At 35.8% G+C, this 21,684-nt stretch overlaps 1 protein-coding gene across 2 annotated transcripts in view; it reads left to right on the top strand.

Moving 5' to 3' along the window:
* MROH2B (maestro heat like repeat family member 2B) overlaps positions 1–21,684 on the top strand; it is a 61,227-nt gene that overhangs the window by 8,888 nt on the left and 30,655 nt on the right. Inside the window, exons 6-18 of one of the 2 annotated variants that reach the window (XM_058308373.2) lie at positions 137–291; positions 3,700–3,840; positions 4,222–4,314; positions 4,405–4,474; positions 6,022–6,135; positions 7,018–7,091; positions 8,923–9,045; positions 9,769–9,882; positions 11,824–11,980; positions 12,126–12,166; positions 12,768–12,909; positions 13,460–13,503; positions 15,286–15,393. In XM_058308373.2, the coding sequence (XP_058164356.1) occupies positions 137–291; positions 3,700–3,840; positions 4,222–4,314; positions 4,405–4,474; positions 6,022–6,135; positions 7,018–7,091; positions 8,923–9,045; positions 9,769–9,882; positions 11,824–11,980; positions 12,126–12,166; positions 12,768–12,909; positions 13,460–13,503; positions 15,286–15,393 (1,376 nt within the window). The remainder of the gene's footprint in view (positions 1–136; positions 292–3,699; positions 3,841–4,221; positions 4,315–4,404; positions 4,475–6,021; positions 6,136–7,017; positions 7,092–8,922; positions 9,046–9,768; positions 9,883–11,823; positions 11,981–12,125; positions 12,167–12,767; positions 12,910–13,459; positions 13,504–15,285; positions 15,394–21,684) is intronic. The other variant, XM_058308383.2, reaches the window with a different exon arrangement.

The following is a 21,684-nucleotide window of genomic DNA, read 5'->3' as shown; positions in this document are numbered from 1 at the left end:
CCTTTTAGTGTTTATTCGATACAGTCCTAAGATTTTATAAACACTACTACACATCCAGTATTCTCTGCTAGAAATACTTTATAGTCTTTCCCATCTTTATATTTTTCTCAGTTTGTGGTTGTGTTTTAAAATACAGCCCTTGAGAAGTTCAGCAAGGCCATTTACAAGTACGTCAACCACTGGAAAGATTTCCCTTATCCCAGATTGGACGCCAACCGACTATCTGACAAGATCTTCATGCTGTTCCAGTACATTATGGAGAAGTGGGCCCCCATGCCCTCATCCACGCATGTGAGTGAGGGGTCTCAAGATGCCTTAAGCTAGCTCTTTTGCCACATTGTGCTTCCTGTTCCTCTGTCATGATAATTGAGTTCAGTTCCTTTTGAAAGCTATGAGTTGTGTTTATCAGATTTATCAAATCTTTTATTTTTCCCAGATCTTTCAAATCACTCTTTATTTACTCATTGAACTAATATTTACTAAATCCCCATGACATGCTGGGCATGATTATAGATGCTGGGGATACAACTAGGGTTAAACATACCAAAATCCCACCTTCATGGAACTCTAATTCCAGTGTGTGGCAAGAACAATTAACAAAATGTATAAATAAAATATCTAGAATGTTAGCTAGTTCATGTTCTGTATATCATAGCCTATATTTGAGCTAAAATCACTAAGTAGGAAAAATAACAGTCCAAAGAAATTTCCTGCATCTATGAATATCACTACTATACGAAACAACTCCTAAAGAATGTACTTGGCCATTGCAAAATAATGTGATGCCTTGGAGAGAATAGTTTACAAAATGTATTCACATAGATAATCCCATCCTTATCTTGTTCAATTGTTTTTTTTTTCAAGTAGACTAAATTGCATTCTATTTAGTTCTCTTATCTTTATTGCCATATTGTATATTACAAAAGGTTTAATACTTAGCTACCTTTTTAGCTCAATTTCTTTTCTATACTTTAGATTATTAAAACCTTTATTTTAGAATCTACTGGGGAGGTTAAATCATTAGTAAAAGTGGAACTTCTAAAATATTCCTGCAAAAATATTGTCTTCAAGACCTGTGGAAAACAAAACTCAATACAGACTTGATGGCTACTATCCTTGCTCACCTCAAGAAGAGTAAGGCAGAAAATAAGAAGATGCATAGAACAATAAGAGAGAACAGAGAGAGGTACCTAGCTCCCCTAGTGAGTGCTAGAAAAACTGCATTCTTAGAACTGAGCCTTGTAGCCCATGAAGTTTTTCACTACGGGAAAGGTGTGTTACCTGAAGAGAGACACCTACTGAAGCATAGGTTGGAGATAGGGTTATTTGCACACTTGAGTGAGTGTAGTGGAGGCTGGAGAGGGAGAGGAAGGAAAGGGTATATAGAGATGACAAGCAATGAAACCAGAAAGATAGTCATGGCCACATAATGAAGAGCCTTGAATGTTCCACAAAGAGTTTGGACTTCTTGTAGGAAATGAGAAGTTCTTGAAAGTATTTAAGCAAGAATTTGAGTCCTAGAAAGATCATCTAGTGTCAGCATTGAAGATGGATGGAGTACAGGAATGGATTAAGATAAGACTATCAGTTAGGAAGCTATTAAAGGAAAAAAGGAGATGAGGAAAATAGGAGGAATTAACAGAGGAATAACAGTTAGGAGGCTATTGAAGGAAAATAGGAGGAATAATAGGTTGGGACTGTGCAAAATCGGTTTAATTTTAGACAGTTTTACTTGAATGCCGATGGGACATCCAAGTGAAGATATTGCTGGGTTTGGGGACAGTCAAGATTGAAGTTAAGAAGAAAAGCAAAAGCTGGATACAAGTTTTAAACAGCATCATTGTATAAAAGATGGCTGAATAAGTGGTCTTTGGTTACTCAAGAAAAGTACGTGGAGTGGGGAAGTGCCAAAACAGAGCCTTGTGGGGACATCAGTATTTAAGGGGCAGGCAAAGGGGGAAGAACTCATGATAGAGAATTGGGAATGTGCTGCTTGAGGAGTGTTAGGAGTTCCAACTAGAGTGGGATCTTAGAAACTAAGATAGGAGAAATTAGGCAACCACCACACCAGGGAGCCAAGAGTCCCTACAACTGCATGCAGGAGAATTGCATCCATCATCCATGTGTGATCTAAGATATATAGAGGTGGAGTGGACATCACCATCCCAGGGTCCACAGGATGGAACAATAGAGTATAGATTAGAGTGGACCTACTAGTGTTCTACTGGGGAACTATTGTGATTAGTAATGGAAGAAATTGTAGTATCGATGTGAAGAAAGTGGCCACAGTAGCTGCTGATGGTAGGGAGAGGGAAGAAGAGATACGATGTGGGGGCATTTTCAGAACTTGGAGTTGTCCTGGGTGGTACTGCAGGGACAGATGCTGGACATTGTATGTCCTGCCATGGCCCATTGGGTAGACAGGGGAAGAGTATAAACTACAATGTAAACCACTATCCGTGTGGTGCAGCAGTGCTCCAAAATGTATTCACCAAATGTAATAAATGTCCCACGATGATGAAAGAGGGTGTTGATGTGGAAGGAGTGGGGTGAGAGGGGTGGAGGGTATATGGGGACCTCTTATATTTTTTAATGTAACATTAAAAAATAAAATAAAGAGAGAAGAGAAAAAATAGAAGCAAAGAGGGATATACAGATTGAATTTGTACAATACTCGAGTAAGAAAAATCCCGAAAAGTGTCCATTACATGGAAATGTGTGGTAGAAGAACCACCCAGCTGACACACAGTCTTGAGTAGAATAAGGTGTTGTTATTTTTAGTCAATAAGTTTTGAGGTTGTTACGCAGCAAAATTAGCTGATACAAAAAGTTCATCATATAATATTAGATAGAAAAAGAAAAATATACTGAATATTTAAAATTGTTGTCAATTTTAAGAGATTAAAAATGTATAGAAAAGTACTGGAAATAATAAGCCAAATAAATTTAAAATATCTTTAAAATATAGCAAATGGTGATTATCTAAGGGTACTATGGTTTTTCTTCACCATAATTTTAGTTTTTAAAATTTTTATAACATTATATATTATATAATAATATGTAATAAATAATATATTTATATTTTATATTTGGGAAATTTTTTATTTTCAATGCCACTACAGTTAATTGAGGGTAAAATAGGAGGTGGGAAGTGGAGATAGCAAATGTAGACCTAAAACTGCTTTGAGAGAAAGGAAAGAAAAACAGAATTAGGAGGAGATTGTACTGGATTTTTTTTCTAATATGAGTGCAGTTTTAAACTTATTAATAAACTGAAAGAAGATGACTATTAGAGAGAGGGGGCTAAAGAAATGAGGGTCAAGTTTTGAGATGAATATCAATATAGAGATAGAGATGTTAGAGATGGAGAAGGAGATAGATACATAGTATAGATATAGGTGCTATATAGATGAGAGAGAGACAGAGATGATAGAGATGAACTAGAGAGCTTATTAGATATGGATATAGATATAGATAAAGATATAGATATAACTGCCTTATGCAAGGATCTTAACCTAAGCATTTTTTTTTTTAAGCCTATGCTTTAATTTCTTTGGATTAGGAGAAGGTTTTCTGACTCTTTTTGATTACAAGTGATGAGAAAAGTTTTGGGGGGTTCATAAGCTTCCTGCTACTCTGAGAAATGCGTAAAAAGCACAAAGAAGGATTAGGAATGGTATTTGTTTGCCGCCTCTGCAGACTTTGGCCATTGTTAAGGCCCACGGCACCACAGTGAGCCTGCTGCTACATCGGGAGGACCTCTGTGAATATGCCCTGGGTCAGATACCCTGGCTCCTGAGCCAGTACAAGGACAAGGAGATTGATTTCCACATTACTCAGGTAAGAACTACACACTAAAGGAACTGATTCAGAAAACAATCTGCAACTATTCAGGAAGAGATTGAGTCCCAGGAAGGACCAAGTAATTGAAATATATGTTTGCGCAGCTGAACTCTAATATCTTTGGGGGAATACAAGGAGAAGAAGAGATGGGCATAGTTGGATGATGGAAAGTGAAGAAAGGGAGTAAGAATTTTCATTGCAATTTGCTGAAGTACTGAGGCAAGGTGTCAGGCTCAGAATTGTTAAAGAAATTTCATAATTGTGAGAAGGTTATGGGGTTGCTCTCCTCACAAAGCATCATTTAATTATCTGCCTCCCACAGCCAGGATGTTGCATCATGAGCAGTTTCCAACTAACCCTTCTGGTCTCCCATTTTAGAGTCTAAAACAAATACTGTCTGCAGCCCTCCTGTATGACGTAGGCCTTCCAAAGGGCTTGAGAAAATCCATTTTCATCAATCTACTCCACCAGGTAGGTAGACCATGGTGTCAAATCTGATTGTCTAATTTTAACTGGTTTTCATGTTTTCACACCCACCGTCTGATTTTCCTTCCTATCCAGGTCTGTAGAGTTGCAGAGCCTCCAGTAAAGGAAAATCAAATTGAAGCTTCAAGCTGTTTTCTCATTCTAGGTAAGACCCATCCTCCAGAGGGTTTTTAATAAAAATACCTTCATGTAATGATGATGATGGTATGAAGGGTGTGCAAACTGTCCCATTAGTTACTATCACATACATACAAACAACATAGTTCTTCAACTCACAGTATTCTGCGCCTGCCCCTATGCCCACAAGTTCCCAGGGAGGAAGGGTATAGATAGGGTGACCAACTATTTCAATTTGCCCAGGACTGAGGGAGTTCCTGGAAGGCAGGACTTTTGGTACTACAAATAGAAAAGTCACAGGCAATCCAGGATGAATCAGTAACCCTATGGATAGTAATGTTTTTTCCTTGGTATTTCAGATTATTTGAAACTTGTCAAACCCAAACTCACCCTATTTTCTCTCTGACCATATTTTAGTATCTAAACCTCTTTAGCTATCAGTTGCCGCTATTTCTTTCTCCCTCCTTCACTCTTTTCCTTTCTACTTGGTCTTACACCACAATCCCTTCCATCACTGAGTTAGAAAACCTGACTCAGGTTATATAGCAGCCATCAAGGTCTTAGGGTCAGGGGGTAAAATAGTGTTCCAACATGCTACTGAGGACAAGGGATATCAACAACCAGGCCAGCCCTATGCCCACCCCCCAAATGTGTCCTTTCTGCCACCTGATTGCATATCTTTCTCTTATGCTCTAGTTCTCTCCTAATTGACCCCTCTGCTTCTATATTTTCCTCTTTTCTATGCCCCAGCCTAATTTAATAACTTTAATCTCTAACAATTTCCAACATGAACCTTTCTGTTTCAGCTTCCTACCCTACTCCTCCAGCAATACAGCTTCCCAGCTGGTTCATACCGATGAAAATTGACAGCTTTCCTTCAAGTCCCCTCCTTCATGAAAATCCATGTTGCTACTAATAACAGCAAAAGCTTTTTATCTACCTAGCACCTGCAATTTATATGACCCTACTATATATCATCCCATTTTATAGAAGAAATTTAGGCTCAGAAGTTCAGGTGATTTATCCAGACTCATATAAATAGTACATAGCTGAGCCAGGATTCAAACATTAGTTTTCTGGCATTTCATTTTTCCACACTGCCTTTTCTCAAATACTATGGAGCTTGATTTCTTCATCACTTGCTATATTGTTTAATGTTAAAATTTCAATAACAACTATATCATGGTCTGTCATAGAAGGTTCAGGAATATGAACCACCCTATCACATCGCAAGAGCCAGAAATCATGGCAGCCCAGAGACTGGACGGGGTAGATTCAGTAAAGGGAGAGCAGTACATTTTGAATTCTTCTCTTTCTCCTTCATCAGTACTTACAGGCTACAGGGATTGTTTCTTCCATCACTATGAACAGAACTGTATTAGCCCAGGTATTGAAAGTCCTCTTAGTGATCAAACTGTTCAATTCTGTGGTAAGGAAAATCAACAGACATAGTAAGATCAACTAGCCAACCAGTGACTTTGACAATCCCTATGGATTTCTCTTCTTCTCATTCATAAATATTTTACCTAAGATGAATATGAGTTTTTATAAACTCAGTGTTCCTTAAACCTACAGCCCATTCCAACCCTGCAGACCTGATAGACTTTTTTGAGGAACAAATGAGAAGTAATAATGAAGTCATCCGAGTGGGAATCTTGACTTTGTTAAGATCGGCTGTCAATGCTGAAGGTAAGAAAGAAGGATGAAGCCAAAGTAATTTATTTTGTACCAGGAAACAAACTGAAGTCATGCATTCTTTAGTCCTATCCTATGTCTTTGAGATGCCTATATAATATCATATGAAACTTTTCAGTCTTCTGTAACTATTCCTTTTAAAACAGACATTTTTAATTATCTCTTAATTTCCTCAATACTCTAGAGATTGTTGAGGTATAAAAAGAACAGAATGGGGAGTGGTCATAGCTCAGTGGTTGAGTGCCTGCTTGACATATACAAGGTCCCAGGTTCAATTCCAGGTACCTCCTAAAAAAAAACAAAACACAACAGAATATAAGGGCTGGCCATATTTCATTGATTCCAAGAAACACATTATTTTCATAACATCAGGACACATCTTAAAATTGATAGCCTTTTTAATTATAATTGGCCACACTTTTTTTCTTTTTTCTTTTTTAGTGCAACATAAAATAAAGGTGCATTAAAAAATTGATGATACCTTGGATTCAATAAAAATATGATAATTCACTTTTGCACAATATGATATAGTTTTTTAAAATTCAGTTACTGTAAAATGTATTGAAGAATCAGCAGATGAACAATGTCAAGTAGTCTCACAAGATTTAGAACTGATCCATTGTACATGATGTACTGAGTCCACTTTGGAGTCTGCAGTTTATACAAGATGAAACAAAATATAATAGAGAACAAGGAAAATTATCAACATCCTTAAAAAGTTTGAAAAGAAAAGGTTAGGAGAAAATTTAATAACATAGGGGTGTTAAGGACAAAATTATGTAATTATGTACTATAACTCTAATGGATTTTCATCAGCCCTAGAACATATTTCTCCTCTACTGATGTGGGCCCTCAATTTCTCCCTCTGTTTTTCAGAACCCAAGTTAAGGGATTACATCATTTCAGTGGAAAGAATAGTCAAAGCTGTCACGGGTGACCTCAGTGTAAAAGTAAGAGACTTTTTATTTGGTTAATGGTAGTTTTAGGAATGAATGAAATGGTTTTGACTTTTTCAGGATCTACTTGCGAGATTGCTTTGCAAAGGTATCAGTGATAAACTCCATTTATTAAAGAAAAAAAAGAAACAAAAATCTATCTTTTCCAAACAGATGAAATACATCAAGTTAAAGCCCAAAGTACGTTCAGTTCAGGGGCTTCTCAGTAGGAAAAAAACGATTTTTGCCAGAGCACATCTATGACATTCTCTTCAAGTAGTCTAATAATTATTTTTTAATTATAAAGATAATATATCTTCCTCCAAAAAATAATAAACCCTGAACCTTGCTATTAGCATAGACATCCTACTTTCCAACAAGGAAACACCTAATGTAAGTCCCACAGTTTGTAGGCTACACAAGTTATTTCCTAATGGATTGATTAAAATAGTCCTTGTTAGAAAATACATACAACTTACACTAGGACAAATCAAGAAAAAGTAGCAATAATTGTATTTTTTATATGAAAACCAGATTTTGTTTTAAATCAAAACTTATGCAGACACTAGTGATAAGGAGAAAATCCCCCTAAGAGGTTTTAATTGCCAGTGATCATGTTTAAAATAACAAAAGTTTTGCAATAAATCAATGGAGTGATTAGGTATAAAAACCACATCCAGTAACTGACCAAGCCAATAAGAGGAGCCTTGTGAGAAGAGTTTAGGGCTGAATAAAAGAGCATAGAAACAAAAAGAAACTCAGATTCTCATGCTGCTGATAACAGAAGCAGACAAAAAAAAAAAATAACACGAAGCAAATGGACACAGAGAACAGACAATTGGGGTGGGGGGAAAGGGAGAGGAAAAAAAAAGAGCATAGAAACTCTAAGGAAGGCCAGATTCCTAATTAAAAAAATAGAGAGAAGGTGTGCCACCTTTACCCCACACAGGTAGGCTACTCAGAACCTTTAAGTCAACCACGTTAGCTACCATGTAGACCTGCCTCACTGTTCAAAATTCTTTTCTTCCCACTCTCCTTTAAAAGACCCATTCCTTAAGAGATTGCATTTAAGCTTGTTTATCATCCAAGGAAGCAAACTGATAAGCAAATTAAAACCAAATTATTAATAAATGACAATGCAGGTTTATAAACCCTCATTCCAATTTCCAAGACCAGATATATTTCAGAAATCATGATTTTTCAGATTTTAGAAAAACATTACTGGTTGGGTAGCCCACAATCAAACACATTAATATTTCTGCAACAAAATGTATGAATAGCCATGCTACATAGAATAAATAAAGACTACAAATAGCTTTATACCAGTTTGGTTTAGGTTTTGCCACCACATGAGTTGGTGCTAAACTTATGAAAAAAATTTTTCATTGTTTTCAGAGAGAGATTTTTAAAACTTTTTATTGTAGTACATATGTTACTATTTCCCATTTTAACCAATTTCAAGTGTACAAGTCATCTGTATTGATTACAGATTTTGAAATTGTGGATAAGAAATTGTGAATCTGTAGTTCAATGTACTATTTGTCATTTGAGGATTTTCAAATTGAGGCAATGCATTAACCCAAAGTTACCAACATTTCATAATGTAGAGTAACAGAAGACATGTCTTTGGGGTAACATTTTGATTAAAGCAAATCTTCCCAGTAATCCTTAAATCATAACCTGAATGTTACCTCCTGCTCCATCTATTTTATAACAACAGATCACTCAGTTTATACTCCTATTTGAATAGGTTCCTGCCAAATGACCCATAAAAGTTAAAGAATAGAAACTAAATTTTCATTCTGTCAACAAATAAGCTGTTACAAAGGTATTTTTCTTACTCTAGGTAAGGAATTCCACCCTTCTCCTCATCCAAACCATGTGTGAAAAGAGCTACATTGAAGCTCGGGAAGGATGGCCGCTAATTGACTATATCTTCTCCCAATTTGTAATGTCCAACAAGACTCTGGTATGAAAGGGGTGCAGATTTGAGTGTTGCACTGCAGTAGATTAAAAAAAATGTCTGAGATTCATTTCAATAACTTGTTTAGAAACTATATTTCAGCCTTAATGTTTTTATTAATAACTTTTTCACTCTTGTGATCTAGATCTTGTGATCTAGTGATATTACTTCTAATATATAAGCATTAAGTAGATTAAATTATCATTTGCCCTGGCTTCTAAGGTCCCGGGAGTGGGATAGAGAGAGATGGAAAGAACAGATTTCATTACAGAAAATAAAAGAAACACCAATACCTGCTGCACTGGAGTCAGTATCTTTGGATGAATATATTTAAAAATCTGTGCGTTAAGAGTTCAGTGACGCTAGCAATTTCATCTCAGGTGAAACTGCACACCATTTCACTAGTAGGCAGTGGCTTTAAGAAATTTTTTTGTCCCAGAGGAATTCTCAAATGAGACTGAAGGAAATGGCAAATATCTGCAGTTCAAGGATCCTCACCTCTTTTTGTGATTTTCCATTTTGGCAAGGGGTGTTTTTCTAACCCATTCTTCCATGGAACACTTTAAACCAAGGATTAGGTTCTGGGGAATAAGATGCCTTGGTTCCATGAACTCCTTACAGTTGAGGGGCTATACGCTCCACTCCAGAATCAGAGAACACATTCAAGTAAGATCAACAGGAATGAACATAGGGATTATTAGCAAATGATTTGTTTCATCTTGTTTAAAGGAGAAATTGACAAAAATGAACTCCCATGAAGATGACGATGGAGAGAAATCTGTCCAAGAAACAAGCCTCATGGTTTTAAAAACTCTGGACCCACTAGTCATTGGAATGCCTCAGGTGAGAGGTCTTTTGACACTCTGCTTTTGGCTTTAAAGAGAAAACATGTATGTATTTATTCCATAGCCGTTTAATAGTTACTTTGATCACATTTCTAAAGTTCTGTCCATTTAGGAGTCGACAGGAGTTTGTTTTCCATGTGTCATCAGCTCTTTGATGCCATGTTTACAGGAAGTATTTTGCAATGCTCAGTACCTGGCACACAGAGGGATCTCAAAAATAGATGTTGACTGAACTAAATAATCTCTTCTGTGTGGATAGCACAAGACCGTTTTTAAGAATCTTAGTATCTTACTATATTATTGAGCATTAAGTAACAGTTCTATTGCAGTGAATGCCAAACTTTTCCTATTCACCTGGGAAAGTGTTAAAAGTGCATATTCCTAGACTTCATCAAGACCTAATCAAACTGAAGTTCAAGGGGAGGAGCCAGGGCATCTATGGTTTTCTCAAGCAAACCCGGTGATTCTAATAACCAGAAAGTCTAAGAAAACAAAGTTCCAAAGCTTTTGAATATAATTAACAAAAACTCATCAATAACAATACCAGATTGATACTTTGGACAATTTTTGAGTGTCTGCTGGTATGTAATACTCTCCTCATCACTTTGGGAGGATTCATGAATTGGAAAGGAAGCAGGATCCTTAAACAGATTCATATATCCCTTAAGATACGTACACAAATATACTATGATTGCAAATGGTTCATGAACAAAGACAATAGTCTGAAGGCAGTTATGTGGTCTTAAAGTCCAAAATTGTGAAATCAAATTTTCCAAGAAATCCCTCCTTTGAAAGTAAGTAGGTAGAAATATCCCCAAAATAAATGTGAATTTTAAAACTATTTAAACAAAGATATTCTTTAAATGTTCGTTTTCTTAAAGGCAAAGAAGTATTTTGCTAAATAAAACATTGCTGCTCTTAATATATACCTCCCCAAAAGTTATGCCCAGTGCTGTTACAATAAGTGCCAAGGGATTGCACCATATATCATTTTTATTTTCACAAATTCTATGGTCAATGGAGCTGTGTGGCCTTGAAAAATAACTTTCTTTTTCTGGAAAATAAATCAAGTATATTTGATATGAATAGTGAGAAAATGAAAAGTAAACAAGTATTTTAAGAGTACTGGAAATGGAATCTTAAAGAGAAATTCAAAAAAATGTACCAATGCTGCTAGAAAGGAAATGGCCAGATCAGCTCATTCTTTTCTGCCTCTTTAAGGTCTATGGGAATGTTCTTTGTTTGATACCATATATTCATCTCACAACTTTCTGATCCTAATTTTTCTCCAATTATCTGGGAAACTATTGCAGTTCATCATCATTATCATCACCATTAACATCAATTATCAGCAGTCCTTAAACCACCATCTAAATACTGCAGGGAAATCAAAGATTAAACTTGAAACAGGGTCCTTTTTCATAGGAAGCTCTCTCAGATTGGGATAGGATACACATGAAAGAGTTGAGCAGCTGCTCCTGTCTCCTGTGATAGAGAGCTATGGATCTGAGAGTAGGTTGACTAGAAAAATCAGACAACTTGTCAGTCCCTCTCTCCCTTAGCCCATGGAAATATGTGGGAGCATTTTTGGTTGTCACATTAACTAAGGGACTTACAGGCACTTAGTGAGTAGGGCTTAGGAAGTCTAAACTTCCTACAGTGTCTGGAACAGTCCCTCATAGTGAAGAACTGTCCTGCCCAAAATTACAGCAACAAACCCATGGAGAATCACTATCCAAAACCTACTGCAACTAATATCTGAAAATTAATTTCCAATGCAGAGATTTTATTTAATGATTTTATTTTGACCTGGCATGAATAGTAAAATAATAACAAATGCAAGAAAAGTTACTACAGAAGAGGGAAATAGAGTGAGGACCAGGGAGAAATAAAGGAAAAGGATAAACAATCCCTTCACCTTGCCTTATGGTTTCCACAGGTGCTATGGCCAAGAATTCTGACGTTTGTGGTACCTGCAGAATATACAGGAACTCTGGAATACCTGTTTAATATCATCAGAATTCTGATTATGGCAGAAGAGAGGAAGAAGCAGAATGCCAGAGAGTCAACAGCACTTGTCATCTCTACTGGAGCTGGTCTGTATATTCAAAATCAAAACAAAACATTTATCTTAAGAGAGACTCATTTCCAGAAAAGTTACCTTGCTTTGATCTTATACCCGACCCCAATCTGAATTTTCCAGCCCCCACAGTGATAATGAAAATTGTTTTCTCTTTCTAGTGAAACTTCCTTCCCCACAGCAGCTACTGGCCAGACTTCTGGTGAGTGAATTACAGAATACCAAAGTGGAATAAATTTAAGCTGATAAAGAGAATTCAGTTCCAAAAAAATGCTAATAAAATTAGATAGATACTCCAAGTCAAAATCAAACCTAAAATGGCATAACTTTTGTGCTAAAGGTTTGTAGAGCTTATTTATAATTTTAAAACAATTATAGGCTGAATCTGAGTCATAAGTACCATTCAAGCATTTTTCACATCTATTGTTTGGATTTCCTTTCCCCCTCTCTTTGGCCACATTTGTGTCATTTGCTCAAGCATTATTTTCACATGCCATATTTAATTAATAGATATATCTGGGTGTTGGCACTTCCATTTATTTTTGGCTGATGTATTCCATGCATTTTTTTTACCTTTATCCTCAAAAAAATTTGGGGGATGGAGAATCTAAATCTAAGGTTTAGATTCTCCATCTTAGAATAAGTAAGAATGGGCTGATGATTTATTTAAAAATTATCCAATGTAGGAATCAAGGGAGTGCAGAACGATGGTAAAAAAAAAAAAAAAAAAAAAAAAAAAAGAAGGTAGATAGGCCTTTTAAATACCTCTGAAATTTATTAGCATTTTCTCTTCCATCTTTTAGGTAATATCTATCCTCGCTGGTTTAGGGAATTTACGTGGGATTGGAGCAATAGGACTTTTGAAGACCTTGCCCGAGATCATCAACCCAAAATTGGCAGACCTATGGAAGACACGTTTACCTGAGCTCCTGCAACCTCTGGAAGGTACAAGAGAGTGGGGTCAGGTATTTATCCAAGGAGGCAAGAACACGAAGAAATGAGGCATCACTTCTCTAAGCCCTAATTGTTTATCTTAGGCAATAAAAACAATGAACATGACATGCAAGTTAGACTTTTTTCTTGACTCTTTATATTCTATTTCTGTACCAAGTACTCATAGTACCAAAAGACCTAGCAGGTAACATCCTTCGTAGGAAATTTCACTTCGATTCTGGTCTATTTCTTGTATCTGGAAAATTGTTTGCTTTTGGCATTCCTTAGAAAGTTATTACTCACCCATGTTAGAATACTTAAAATCTGAGCCCTTCAGTAGATAATGTTGAAATTAGCAAAAAGTCTAGAATGTATCATGGATTAAGGACCCTTTTTCCATCCAACTAGCACTTCAAAGCTACAAGCATAGTAAATTTCACCTGAAATATCCATCCTGTGTGAGGAGGGAGCTTGATATGGAACTCAAATATCCGCTGGGAGTTTGGTGAGGGAGAATTAGTGTGATTTTTTTTGCAATTATCACATCAATTTCTATTTCTAGGAAAGAACTCTAGTATCGTGCTATGGGAAACCATGCTGCTTCAGGTAAGGTTGGTTTCTTGACTAATTGTTGATGGTGGTATGATGAAATCAGGTAAAGTTACCTATCTTAACTAAAGGCTGTAAACTTTTCCTTTCTGAGGGGAAAAGGTCTAGAATGTTAGAAGTGATTACTTAAGGATTATGCAGTTTAAATTACCATAACCTGAGCAACAATCTTTAGTCTTTGATTTGATTAAGAGTTTGACAGTTTTGAAGATTTCACTTAGTAATATTTCTCTCTGTGTTTTTCTTAAATCTTCTCTAATTTTCAGATTTTTCCTCTCCTTGCAACTGATTTCTTTTACCATTCATTTAAAGAAACGGGTTAATATAAACACCACTTTTATGCTCCTTACTTCATTTCCTCCTCTGTTTGTTTCTCATGTCTTTTCCCCTAATATTTAAAAACAAAAGGCCACAATGTGCCACCTTTCCAGAAAGGAATCTTCTTCTCTCAAACATAAACTTTACAGACCTTTATAACTAAATAGTGCCACAGACAATGTCAAATGCAGAAGTGGTCAATTGCAGACAGGAGTTGGACTTTGGATTTACAGAGAAGGTCAAGGTTACCATCGCCAGTGAGTTTTGATATAGTAGGACTTCAGTGCATAAACCACCTACATAGGAATTACCTTTGATTTCTTTAAAATGTCCCCATTCAGTCATCTCCCCAGCACCTCCACCTCCCATTCCTGCCCCTTCCAGAATCAGAATCTGTAAGAGTGATACTGAGAACCGACATATTCAAAAGGCTCTACAAATGATTCTTATCCAGTATAAAATTGGAAAACCACTGCCCTACTCTCCTGGTCTTCAATTCTAGGATCTACCTCCCTCTTACATTCTTGCTTCTCCATTTCTCTTAAAATTCCTACCTTATTTTCTGCCCTGCTGGTATTTTTAAATAACTGTTTTTACTAGGAAAAAAGTTTCTTTCTCAGTCAGGAAAACTTGGGAACAATTCCTTTCCCATTGTCATTCTTTTTCCAAAACTGTCTACAAGAATGCTCTTCCCTTAAACTTCTAATGTTGTGTAATTTCTTCTCTTTAAAGGACTCATTGAATGAACACCTATTAAGAAAATGCCTACAAAGCCTTGAATTGGCCTCAACATTAAGTGTCCTTTTCTAAGCTTAAAGTAGAGAAAATATAGAAGGAATAATAGATTTTAGAAGCTGCAATAGATTTTGTCCTCCAAAACACAAAAACATCTCTTTATGTGCTGTTCAATGAAGGAGAACATGGGTTCAAAGGTCTGTTTGTGGCTCTGGCTCAGAAAAACTAGTAAAATCAGGAATGTTTAGTTACTAAAGTCAATGTTAGCAGAAATGTGCTCGTACATATAATTGGTTCTTCAAGATATTTAGCTGTTTATTCCAAAAAACTTCCTCCTCTTTTTTCAGTACTTTATAAAACAAGTATCATTGACAAATAGAGTTTTTCCAAAGCTATCAAAACTTGAAAAATGTTGACTTCAATTTATGTTTCAGATTTCATTAATTTTCTATTTCAAGTATTCACCTATTTTTATGTGATGATTAAAAAGGACAGTATTTTTACATGGGGCTATTTCTACGGTCTGTGTATCTTTTTCTTAATGGGAGTTCAGAACATCTTAGAAAATGGCTTTTAAAATAAACTAAGAGGAAAAGTTCCAAAGTGGCCAGTTACTTTATGGGTAAATAAAATAATCTTATTTAATACATATTTGTAGTTTTTAAAGATAAAGTAACAAAAAGCACATTAATCATATTTATATCTAACTTCCACTTCCTACAACAGTTGCTCAAAGAATCTTTATGGAAGATCAGTGACACAGCCTGGACCATTCAGCTGAGTCAGGATTTCTGCCAGCAAATGGGCAGTTATAGCAATACCTCCATTGAAAAGGTTGGTTTTTCAGCTAAGAAATCTTATTCTCAACCACAAGGCCCAAAATGTCTGTTCTGAAACCAGAAAGAGGAAGGACTAGTTATAAAAAGGTTTTCCCTCCTTTTCAGGTCATTTCCTGAAAGTTGTATACTGCTTCTCTTTGTATACTGCATCACATTTGGCCGAAACTTAGCAATAAGGCCACACGTTATCTGTAAAGAAGACTGGGAAGTATAGTGTCTAAAGGATAGCAATGAGCCTGACTAAAATTCAGGGATTCTATTCTAGAGGAGGAAGAAGAATTAACAGTGTAAGGCAAATAGCAGACTCTGTCCCAGCACTGGTTTGATGCCAGCTTATATTTTGGTATCTACTGGATCATTCTTGTGAGGCTGCTGAAAAACAATCTATGACAATTTAACAAAACTTAGAGCTTAAAGAATCTTCAACAGTCAGTTCTTCCATTTCTGTATCTCCACATGGCCTCTACCTAACCCTGTACAGTGCAGCTGACCATTCCAAATGGGATTTTAATCCAGTTTCTACTGTTTACTATATATGTAGCTATAGGTAAGTTATTTAAACTTTCTGGAGCCTCAGAATCCTTATCAGTAAAATATAAACTATATCTACCTCTGAGGGTTGTTGTGTTACGAGGGTTCAACAAAATAAAGCATATAAAGTCCCTAGTGACTCATGAAAATTTCATTATCATATGGTAGGGGTATTTTGCCTGGATAACAAAAAGTCGAGTGGGTGCTGCCTCCTCAGACTTTCACTCTGATTGAAGCTACTTTCAATCTTGTAGTTGAGATAATAGCAACCTCTCTACCTGTTTAACCACCTTGTTACATCTCCCAAAATCAGCCTGATCTCCACAGTTTCTCTGAATGTTTGGATTTAACTTTCCTTCCCTTTCTACTAGTTTTTCCTTTCCTCTGAGTCATAGATCCTCTCTGAGCAAAAATGACCTCACAATAGCTAAAATCCTTTGAGTCCTGCAGAATCCTTGGAGTGGACCTACAATTGACTAGTATTCTGTCCTTGTGTGTGTCAAAATGAGGATTCTAAATAAAGAGATGCCAATCTGATATTAAATAACTGTAAATGATTTTAATCTTAGAAAACAAATCAAGGCTTCTTGACCTTACTTTTCAAGCCATATAGTACATATCTCTCCTTATGAAGTTCTACCTCATATCTTATAACCACAAGAATGTAGATAGACATATATATATACATATATATCAAAGCATATACTGTAGTATTCAAACATAAGGTCACTGCTGGGTTGCCTCACTTCCCTAGCAATAGCCCTAAATCTTGTATGGCTTTTAGTGAAAAGTACAAGGAATCCATGTCCTACTTGCCTTTTCTCCATCCTGACACTACAGAAGTAACCAGGATAGAGCTGGCATAATGAATCCAACATGATAATTAAACATGAAAACTCACAATTAACATTGCACTTGATGAAAGACTGAAAGCTTTCCCATTGAAATCAGGAACAAGACAAGGATGCCCACTGTATCTACTGTTCTTTAACATATGTTAGAGATTCTAGCCACAGAAATCAGGTGAAGAAAGAAAGAAAAGTCATCCAAATTGGAAAAGAAGAAGTATAATTTTGCAATTTGCAGATGATATTATCCTCTACCTGGAAAGTCCTGAAAAATCTACAACAATGTTACTAGAGCTATTAAACGAGTTCAACAGAGTATACAAAATTAATATGCAAAAATCAATCATGTTTCTATACACTAATAATGAGCAATCTGAGAAAGATGTCAGGAAAAAGATTCCATTTACAATAGCTACTAAAAGAATCAAATATTTAGGAATAAAATTAACCAAGACTGTAAAAGACCTGTACCTGGAAAACTGCAATGCATTGCTAAAAGAAATCAAAGAAGGCCTAAATAAATGGATTCTTTAGATGTCAATTCTACCTAAATTGATTTACAAATTCAATGTAATCCCTATAAAAATTCCAACAGTTTTTTAAAATAAATGGAAAAGCCAATTATCAAATTTATTTAGAAGGATAAGGACACCGAATAGCCAGAAACATAAAGGAAGAATGAAGTTGGAGGACTCTCACTTCTGTATAATATCATATTTTCTAGCTACAATGGTGAAAACAGCATGATACTGGCATAAAGATAGACATAGAGAACACGAAACCAAATTGATTGTTCAGAAACAGACTCTTAAATCTATGATCAAATGATTTTTGACAAGGCTGTCAAGTCCACCCAGCTGGACCAGAACAGTTTATTCAACAAATGGTGCAGAGAGAACTAGATACGCATATTCAAAAGAAAGATAGAGGACCCCTAACTCACACCTTATGCAAAATAGTAACTCAGGAAGGATCAAAAGCCTAAGCATAAATGCCAGAAACATAAAACTTCTAGAAAAAAAAGTAGGGAAACATCTTCAAGACTTCATGATAGGTGGTGGTTTCTTAAACCTTACCCAAAGAATGAACAATGAAAGAAAAAGATGGATAAATGGGACCTTCTCAAACTTAAACATGTTTGTGCTTCAGAGGACTTTGTCAAGATAGTAAAAAGGCATCCTACTCAATGGAATAATATATTTGGAGACCACAAATCCAATAAAGGTTTGATTTCCATGATATATAAAAAGATCAAACAACTCAATGAGAAAAGGGCAAGCAATCCAATTAAAAATGGGCAAAATACTTGAATATTTTTATAAAGAGGAAATACAAATGATGAAAATCACATGAAAAAAATGTTCAATACCACAAGCTTAGGGAAATGCAACTCAAAACTACAAAGAAATATCATCTCACACCTCACAGAATGGCCATTATTTAAAAAAAAAGAAAACAAAACAAAACTACAAGTGCTGGAGAAGATGTGGAGAAATAGGAACACTCTTTCACTGATGGTGAAAATATAGAGTGCTGCAGCTTCTGGGGAAGACAGTTTGGTGGTTCCTCAGGGAGCTAAATATAGACTTGCCATATGATTGGCAATCCTTCTACTGGGAATACATTCAGAAGAACTGAGGACAGTGATACAAACAGACATTTGCACACAGATATTCATAGAAGCATTTTTCCCAGTTGCCAAAAGATAGAAACAACCCAAGTGTCCATCAACCAATAAATGGATAAACAAAATGTAGCATATCATACAATGGCATACTATGCTGCTGTAAGAACAAATGAAATTGGGACACTTATGATATCAGGGATGAACCTTGAGGACATTATGTTGAGTGAAATAAGCAAGACATAGAAGGACAAATATTGTATGATCTCACTAACATGAACTAAATATGAAGAATATATGCATGGAGTCTTAATCATTACTAGGTTGGTAGGTTACTAGGATATAGAATGAGGGCTAAGAAAAGGTTCTGATGCTTAATATATGTAGAATTTTTAATTAGCTTTGCTGTAAAAGTGTGGAAATGGATAGAGTTGATGATAACAAATTATAGTGAGTATAACTAACAAAGCGATTTATAAATGTGATTGTGGCTGAAAGGGGTAATCTAAGGACATAAATGTCAACTGAAAGAAAGCTTGAGAGTAATCTAAGAACTGTGTAATATAGTGAACCTGGTGGTGGGACAGGATTGTGAATTAATAATACAAATACAAGAATGTTCTTTTATGAACTAGAATAAATGTCACTATTAGAAGGTGGTAAGAATATGGTGATTCATGGGGAAAATGCAATTAATGTAATGTATGGACTATAGTTAACAGGAATATTATAATATTCTTGCATCAATGTCAAATAATAATAAGGGGTATGAGATTTTTCCTTTTGGACTAAGGAAAAGTTTCAAAAATTTACTGAGACAATGACTGCACAACTCTGTGATGAAACTGAAAGCCACTAGGTGTATACTTTGGATGGATTTTACAAGGCATGGGACTGTATAACCCAGTGAGCCATGTGGTGGATGATACATTATGGTTAACAGTACAAGTATAAGAGCATTCTCTCGTGAACTATAAAAAATGTACCGTCCTAACACATGGTGTTAATAACAGAGGGTGTATGGGGGAAAATACCAAATGTAAGCTAGAGAACACAGTAGTAATATTTTGATGATGGTCTTTCATAATTTGTAATAAATGTTCCATGGCAAAGTGAGATTTTGGTGGAGGGATGATGTATTGGAATTTTGCACATTAAGCATGATTGCTTTGTATGCTCACAACTTCTCTAATAAAAATACACATTTAAAAAATAAGGAAGAGCATAAAAATTCACAGATAAACAGAAACAGAGATTTCATCAAAGGGAAACCTGCCCTAAAAGAGTTACTAAAGGCAATTCTTCAGGTAGAAAGGAAAAGACAGGAGAGAGTTGTGTGGAGTAGCATAAAGAAATGAAGATTACCAATAAGGATAATTAAAAGGGTAAATACAAAACTCAATAGCACTGTATTCTCAATATGCAACTTTACTCTTTAATTCCTCTAAGAGTCAGAATACAATTGAACAAGAAAAAGGTGTATCTCCTGATAATGGACATGAAAATAAAAAGTGGAAAGGTGGGGCAAAAATAACATAAAGAGGGGAAACAGAAGGATGTAAGAGCAGAGGGTGTTTATGGTTCTGAAGCTAGGTTGGTATCTTTTCAAATTAGTAGGTTATAGATGCAGATTATGTCATATAAAGCCTAGGATAACCACAAAGAAAATATTTTTAAAATATGCAGAAACAGAAATGAGGGAGGAATCCATCAGATACATCACAAAAGACCAACTATACAGAAAAGGCGTTTGCAAGAAAGGAAAAGAGAGACAACAAAAAAGATATGGCATATAAAAACCAAAGGACAGTAATAACATAGAATGTTCATGGATTAATATTAATAATCGAAAGACACAGGTTGGCAGAATGGATAAAAATTATGAGTCATCTATATGTTGTTTACAAGACATGCACTGTAGATGTGAAGACTCAAACAGGTTGAAAATGAGGGCAGAAAAAGATATTCCATGAAAAGTGTAACTGAAAGAGAGCTGGGGTAGCTATACTAATTCCAGACAAAATAGACTTTAAGTTAAAAATTATTTTAAGAGACAAAGAAAGACACTATATATTAATAAAAGGGGCAATCCACCAAGAAGAAATAACAGTCATAAATATTTATGCACCAAACCACAGTGCCCCAAAATATGTGAGGCAAACTCTGGCAAAACTGACAATTAGAGTTGGAGATTTCAATGTACCACTCTCATTGATAAATAAACCATCTAAACAGAAGAGCAATAAGGAAACAGAGAATTTGAATAATGTGATAGAGGAACTAGACCTAGCAGACACATACAGAACACTGCTTCCCAAAACAGCAGAATATGTATTCTTCTCAAGAATACATGAATCATTTTCCAGGACAGACCACATATTGGGTCACAGAATGAGTCTTAATAAATTTAAAATAATTGAAATCATACAAAGCATCTTCTCTCACCATAGTGGAATGAAGCTGGAAAGCAATAACAGAAGGAGAACTGGAAAATCCACAAATATTGAAGTTAAATAACACACTCTTATTCATATCTCACAAAATCAAACTCTATATTCTTTTTTACCTTTAGAATTGATATTGTCCCAACTTTGCTTTTGCTACAAAAAACATGACAATGTTTTTTTAAACTATAATCCATAAATTACATTAGTTATACTTTTACCGTGTTATCACCACACTCTTAACATCCTGTAGAATATTCCTGTATTTATATTATTAACCACAATCCTCATCTACTTTCCTTTTTTTAAGATTTATTTATTTATTTATTTATTTCTCTTCCCTTCCCCTACCTTCCCCCAGTTGTCTGTTCTCTGTGTCCATTTGCTGTGTGTTCTTCTGTGTCCGCTTATATTCTTGTTGGTGGCACCAGGAATCTGTGTCTCTTTTTCTGTTGCCTCATCTTGCTGCATCAGCTCTCCAGGTGTGCAGTGCCACTCGTGGGCAGGCTGAGCTTTTTTTACTGCACTGGGCAGCTCTCCTTACAGGGCACACTCCTGCACATGGGGCTTCTCTATGTGGAGACACCCCTGCGTGGCACCACACTCTTTGTGTGTATCAGCACTGCGCATGGACCAGCTCACCACAGAAGTCAGGAGGCCCTGGGTTTGAACCCTGGACCTCCCATGTGATAAGATGCTCTATCAGTTGAGCCAAATCCACTTCCCTTCATTTACTTTCAATATCATATGCACCCAATAGTATCCTCCAACTGTCCTCTACCTAATATTACTATTGTAAATATGAATACAATTAGGTATTTTTTTCTCTTCTTAATTTT

The sequence above is a fragment of the Dasypus novemcinctus genome, chromosome 2, assembly GCF_030445035.2.
Source record: "Dasypus novemcinctus isolate mDasNov1 chromosome 2, mDasNov1.1.hap2, whole genome shotgun sequence".
In the NCBI taxonomy this organism is placed as follows: Eukaryota; Metazoa; Chordata; class Mammalia; order Cingulata; family Dasypodidae; genus Dasypus; species Dasypus novemcinctus.
Note: the sequence above shows the minus strand (reverse complement) of the source record. Positions and strands in the feature narration are given on the sequence as shown.